At 27.3% G+C, this 7,168-nt stretch overlaps 1 protein-coding gene across 1 annotated transcript in view; it reads left to right on the top strand.

Annotated features, from left to right (window-relative positions):
• The first annotated feature begins 54 nt into the window (after positions 1–54).
• LOC107442979 (cornichon-like protein) overlaps positions 55–7,168 on the top strand; it is a 14,837-nt gene continuing 7,723 nt past the window's right edge. The window contains exons 1-3 of the mRNA XM_016056702.4: positions 55–287; positions 3,618–3,686; positions 6,866–6,978. Of these exons, the coding sequence (XP_015912188.1) occupies positions 213–287; positions 3,618–3,686; positions 6,866–6,978 (257 nt within the window). The 5' untranslated portion in view covers positions 55–212. The remainder of the gene's footprint in view (positions 288–3,617; positions 3,687–6,865; positions 6,979–7,168) is intronic.

Below are 7,168 nucleotides of genomic sequence, written 5' to 3'. Positions count from 1 at the left end.
CGCGCCCCTTGTTTTTTGTTCGCCAAGTTCTAAATTTATCCTAGCAGTGTGTTTAATTTGGGCAGAAACTGGCAACCGGAGAATGTAATGGAAAGGAAAAGCAGTTGAAAATGCTCTGAAGTCAAAATTCTTACGGAATGTCAGTTCTTATCTAATACTTAATTCTATTTAATTTATAATCATTGCCTAGCTATTTTTCGAAAGTCATAAATATGATCGGCGATGTTACATTATTCGTATTCTCATTGATTGATATTGGTGCTTTGCTGTTTCTCACTGTTTATGTTGTATCCTTTTAATTATTTGGAACAAAATTATAATTATATTAAAGAAAAAGATAGAAAATATAAACACTTTTATATTTCACTATTCAAAATGTATTTTCTATTAAAAAATTATACTCTAGTGTTATTTAAATCGAGTATATTCTTATCAATTCAAATAAATTTAATCCCATTGTTTGAGTAACTTAACTCTTTATTATTTTAGTTTTATATTCGAAAAGACAAATGGTTTTATTTGAAATCGTTTACTTCTGCCCTAAAAGATAATAACTGTGAAAAATTTTTAAACTCTGTTTGCTACCAATTACTTTATAATGCAGTTATGTTTTTCCTCAGATATCTAACTCATTGAATTTAGAAAAAAATTATTACGTTTCAGGTATATCATTAATAAGGGTAGATATCTGTGCTTTTGCTGAAACGATATTTTTTACTATTTGGTTGGTTTATAAATTTCAGAGTTTCAATTTGAAACACAAATTTTTTTTCTTCAAGTGCTGTTATTTAAAAATATAATTTTTGTGAAACATAGTTTTTTTTGTTGTTAACCCACTTTTTGTGGCTTAAATCCGGTAATATTTTAAGTCTCAAATTCAAAGTAAAAAAAAAAAAACTTTTTTTTAATTATTATCCTTCTAAATAAAGAATTCAAAACTATCCACTTTTGTTGTATTTTAGTAGTAAATTTGCCCTCTTTTTTGTAATTATGAAAATATCCTATTTTTGCATTATTTATTAATATCATTATTTAGTAGTATAAAATGTATTGCATTTGTGTTAAATTAGTTTTATAAAATAAACTTTTTTATTAACTATTAAACATGAATAAGAAAAAAATAACTTTTTAGATGAATTGTGAATATTTTTTCTTAAACAGAATTTTTTCTTAATATAATATAAAGAATTTAATTTGATAATATTAAAATAATGAGTAAAAATATGCAGCATATGTATGGATGGTGTTTTCAATAGAAATGTAAACAATAACAATCTCTAGCTGAATGCCTGCTCTAGTTCTGGTTAGAAAATTTGCAGCTGCTTACTACATGTTATTCTGCAAGGCGATATTTTCAAACGGATAATTTTGTTTTCAATAAAAGAAATAAATTAGATAATTTCTGAGCTCAAATCTGCCGTATTTCATAAGATATTAATGTTATTATGCAATTCTGGTGAGTTTAAAGTGAAAATATGTTTTAGTTATTTAGAGATTTATTGTTAAAAAAGCTGACATGGTTGCTAGATTTTGAATAACTCGCTTTTTTGGCAGTCTTGATATGGCCTCTTTCCATTTGATTATTACTGCTTGTTCTTGTTGCAAGTTATGCTCCATCTTACATTAGTGTTAGCATATTGCTCGAGGAGCAAGATTAAGTTTATACATTACAATTCAGATTTAAATTTGAAAGTTGGCAAGGTTATATTGTTGACAAGGTAAGAAGTGTTTAAATAATGATTTTTTTTCATATGTTAGGTTTACATATTTCTTATTGATCAAACCACATTTTACTACTACTTAACACTGCTATTCCACAATTAATGTTAAAATTATATACCCTTTATGATTTTAACATTAATAAAATGATATAAGCGTATTGTTTTTTCATTTTGTCGTTGTGAGCCAAATGGCTTTGAAATACACCCGTAACAGTAACCCGGAAGTATAAGCGGCATACAGCTTGCAGTGCTCCCTAGTGTCGAAAACACCATCCATAAAATAAATACGTTTACACTGGTAACAGAAATAATTATAAAATTATATTGGAAAAATAAAATTTCGAAAGCACCACATTCCCATGTCGAGTGTAGCAAACATAATGTATTTAACAAGCAGATAAAAATAAAGTTTATCTGTTTTAACTCTTTCAATAATTACTTTAACTGATTTAAAAAACCTTACAGAATATAGAAATAGTGATGGTCTATTTTATTTTAAGACCTAATGACTTAGTCATAAATTTGCTCACATTAATTCATTTTAATTCATCGAATTTTTAAAGAATGAGGCTTACTTTTTTATGGGTTTTAAACTAGCCGGCATCGTTAAGAGTTAAATGAAATATTGCAATAACAATATTTTCAATTTAAATTATTATACAGCACTGTACTGATGATATTTTTTATTGTAATTTTTTCGTTGAAATAAAAAGAGGATGTTACAAATACAAAACGGCAATAAAATTTGAATTTTATCTGCGTTATGGGGAATAATTCTTTATACTATTTTTTGACTTAAAAGTTAATTTTATATGTCATAACTCTTGAGGGTAAATTATTAATTATCAGTTACACACTAAATATCAAGTTAAAACTCAAAATGATTTTCTCCCATAAATAAAATACATTTTTAAAAATTTAATGAATATTTTATTTAAAAGACAATCTTATACAAAATTTTTTTCTTCTTTCTAAGCAGGTTTGCTAATATGAGCAAAGGCTCCAAACATCTGAATTTAAGGCTTATAAATGTAAACTATGAATTTTTATGTTAAGATTTAGCGTTATGAAGCTAATATTTGTTTGTTTGTAATATTGTTAAAGCACAGGTATTTTATTCTTTAAGAATAAAATACCTGTTTTTATTCTTAAGACAATCCCTTTCATTATATTATCTATATTTTATGTAATAAATGTTTCCTTGTAACAATAAATCTATTTCAGAAGATGAGAGAACTCTTGTATCAAATATTAGTGTAAGCTTACTTTTTTCAAAGACTTTTTGAAAGAAACTTACTTGTGTTTGTGTCAAATGACGTGAAAAGGAACAATGAAAACTTTTCAGAGCTAGTTTAATGGTTATGTAACTTTTAACTTATATTCTGTTGATTATTGAGGATATTTTATATCCAGCCAGTAAGTATATTTGCATAAGCTGAATTTTACTGTCATTTTCTTTTCAAACTTAGAAACTTGAAACAAAGTAATAGTTTGGCTTGATAAATATACAACAATAAATTTAATAACCAAAAAGCACACCCAAAAAACTGGATAATTTGTATCCTTGTATGACGTTCTGTGTTTTGTTCTCCTAGTAAACTCTCTGAACTATTATCACTGCAATTTGTTTTTTCTGTAACCCTTAGTGTTATTTTCATTCCTCTCCGACTAATATTTAAGTGTTGAATGCATATTAAAGCAAATTCAATTGTAGTGGCTTGTCCAAATGAAGGTTTTGGGATTTTTTAATTTAACTAGAAAATATATCCATTTGTTAAATTTTATTCTTCTGGGAGCAAACCTGTTTCAATAAAATTTGCTTTCGTTTTCATTTTTTTTTTTTTTTTTGTTTGCACTAAATAAAATTTTTATGGATTATAACTTAACTTTGTTAAGGTCATAACTCTATCTGATCTCGAATGTGATTATTTAAATGCTCAACAATGTTGCTCTAAATTAAACAGAGTAAGTATTTTTATTTCTACTATCAAATGTATTGATATGGGATAAAGGAAATACGTCTTGAAAATAAAATAGTTGTTAAAATCCCGTTCTTTAATTATGACTATCAATTTCTAAAAAATAATTTTCTTTTAGAAACATCTATTTTTACTAAAATTATTCTTTTGTTAAATGAATTCATAAAAAGAATAATTTGTCATGAATATTTTGAAGAAAAATTGCAAAAAATATTATATTTCATAATAGAAATTTTCCAAGATAGTTGCAAAAACATTATAAAAGTATTCCATGATACCGTGAGTGATAAAAGAATGAGATTTAATGGAATGCTGCATCTGCGCTTCTAACAAAATTATGTGGTAATCGGCCAAAAACATTAACTAGGTCACTTTTCTACATTTTTGGAAATTCCCAATTTCTGGCTGCTTCTTCTGCTCTCCAAAATTTATTCAATAATCTTCTTAGGTTTATTCAATCTGGGAGTCAAACTTAAATTTACCAATTTTTTTCTCCACAAGAAATTTTTTTTCTCCCTTTCCTACTAATTTATTCACTGACTCCTGTTGTGTCAAATCCCAATGAGTATGTTCCTGGAAAGATGACGTCAGTGCATTGCTCTATTATTAATCAGTTCTACAATCCTTGAACTTGGGGATTATTCACTTATTAAAAGTTTTAATGTGGGTTTAGGAGATTCAATGACGGAGCTTTTTAATTTCAAAAGTTTTGTATCTCTTTTAATCACTTGAATTAATAAAGATTAAGGTTTAATTACAATTCTATTAGTGCAAAGTTTGTAACTGAACATCATCTACTAATGTACAAGCATTTAAGACTTCTTTTTTATCTTACTTAATTTATGGTTTTGAAGATTTTTTAGTATTTTGCACTAATAAATTTCTGTACTTTATTAAAAGAAAATTCTTAAACTTTTCATAAACGAGATATTTTGAAATTGGGCTGGTTGAGAGACCCATCACTTATCTAACAATGTTTGTGAATCTTACGTGATTTAAATTTGTTTTTTCAAAAAATAAATTTATATATANTTTTTTTTTTAAAGGAGAGGGAAAGATGAAGAAATGTTTGTTTATTTTGATTGTTAAAAAGTGTCCGGGAAATCGAGCCTTCCGGAAAAGGGACGTCCGGATATGGGACGTTACACTGTATATCAAATTCTTTAGTCAACATTTTATTTAAAAAAATGAAATTAATGAATAAAGAATTGATAGAGTGGTGAATAAAAGGATGGGACCTTCCGCATATCCATAATTTCGGATCCTCATTAATTTTGACAAAAATGTTTATAATACAGTGGAAAGTCGCGTATCCGGAATCGGCGGGACTTCCTGAAGTCCGTATATTTGATTTTTCCGTATAATTGACCTCCAAGGTAAACGAAGCTTAAAATGATCTGAATCTAAGAAGCAGAAAATAAATAAACATTATTTTTCGGGCAATAATGTTTTAGTATTAGAATGATATCTAATCAATCATAAACAAAATTATAAAAAAAAAAAATAATTATTGCTATTTTAAAAATAAATATAAAAAACGAAAAAAATTCACATTTATGAAAATATTAATTGCTCTCTCCGCCATTTTGAACTAGAACGATTCAAGCAAGAAGGGGAAATTCCCGTCATTCATTAAGGTGGGTAGGTGGAGAAGAAAAATTCATTTCCTCCTTACTTGTCATTCAAGTTGAGGGCAGGGTAGTGACAAATTCTTACTTTCTCTCCATCATTGGCTATCAATCAAGCATAAAGGCATGACATGCTGATTGGGTTCTCTTTATTTTTTGTTGTGTGACTAAAGGGGATTCCCCCTCCACTTTAGCATTTGCTGTGATTACCCTTATTTACAGTATTTCTTCTTCCCCTGACACTCAAATAAAAAGGCTTCAGGAAATGCCTCTTTTACTAGCTAGCTGCATAGGAAAGAAGGGGGAGGGAGGGGACTCAGTTGTGCTCTTTTGAAAACAAATATTCCCTCCCTTTCCTGCATTCCAGAGGAGGAGCGTCATGGTCTTAGTAGATCTTCTGTTCTCTTTTCTGTTGATTTATGGGTTCAATGCATAGATCTCTAGAAGCTGAGAAATAAAAAAAACCTGTCAAAAACTTTTTTTTTTTTTAAGGAGAGGGGAAGATGAAGAAATGTNTTTTTTTTTTTTTAAAGAGGGGAAGATGAAGAAATGTTTGTTTATTTTGATTGTTAAAAAGTGTCCGGGAAATCGACCCATCCGGAAAAGGGACGTCCAGATATGGGACGTTGCACTGTACTTTTTTTTTTTTTTTCAAAATTATTGAATCTTTTTTTAGTTCTTTAATTAGAGAAGTTTTGAATTCAATTATAAATTTTAATTGAATATTGAGTTTTTTTCTTTGAATTGTGAGTTCATTTTTTAGTCTGTTTTATTATTTCCTTAATTGTTTACATGCCAGTTAAATGCCAAGTTCCAAAATTAGGTTCCAGGAGATGTGGTGGTGATTAAACCTCATTTAGAATGAACTCTACTTTTAGACTTTCTTTTCTTGTTTTTGTTTTTACAGTGTTGACGATTAATTAATTGTAAGTACTTATCAGAACTAGGACATTTTTTTCAGCTAAAAATAATATAATCAGCATTGATAATTAAATGAAAAGAAATTTAAATGAGATTGGCTACAGAAATTGCATTACTGTATTTAATAAAAATATGTAATTTTCTGTTTTTGCAACAATTTGAAAATAAAATATTTACTAAGAAAATATGGATATGCGACAAGGAGAAACAAACATACCACTCTTATTTAAATTCTCTCATACAATAAAATATTAAATTAAGTATTAATTTGAATTTGTTGATAACGTCATACCATTAATCCATCGTCAATCAAAACTTGTCTTATCACACTATATTTGAATAAAAAAATAACAGTTAAGAATGAGGAGGGAATACCATTTTCAGAGTTAAATACCAGGTATCAGTTCACAATTTCAGAATATTTTTAACTGACAAAGACATTTATTTTTGAATAAATCCATAGGGATTGTAAAACTCATGAGAGGCTCATGGAAAATCAAAATCTCTGTATCTATACTGGTTGCTATGCTGCTCATCTTGATAATGAAACCTTCATACACAGATTAGCGATGTTGTCAACTTGACTTAATATAATTTTTAAATTTTTGTTCTTTAGTGGGTTCTTGCTGAAATCATAGCTCAAGCCCTGGTTACTTTGTTTTTGTTAATTGAGTGGCATTGGATTTTGTTCCTCATAAACTTGCCTATGACATGTTGGCAAGTGTATAAGTAAGTATTTATTATATAATTAGTATTAATATAAGATATATGTTTCAAAGAAATCTTTTTTTAATTTAAATTAATACGAATTATTAAAAAAAAATTTTCTTCTTCAAAAAAACATCTTTTTTTTTATTTATTTTTCAGACAAGCAGTAAGTTTATATATATATATATATATATATATATATATATATTAA

Source organism: Parasteatoda tepidariorum, chromosome X1 (assembly GCF_043381705.1).
Source record: "Parasteatoda tepidariorum isolate YZ-2023 chromosome X1, CAS_Ptep_4.0, whole genome shotgun sequence".
In the NCBI taxonomy this organism is placed as follows: domain Eukaryota; kingdom Metazoa; phylum Arthropoda; class Arachnida; order Araneae; family Theridiidae; genus Parasteatoda; species Parasteatoda tepidariorum.
The sequence above is the reverse complement of the archived record's forward strand: the minus strand, read 5'-3'. Positions and strand labels throughout refer to the sequence as shown.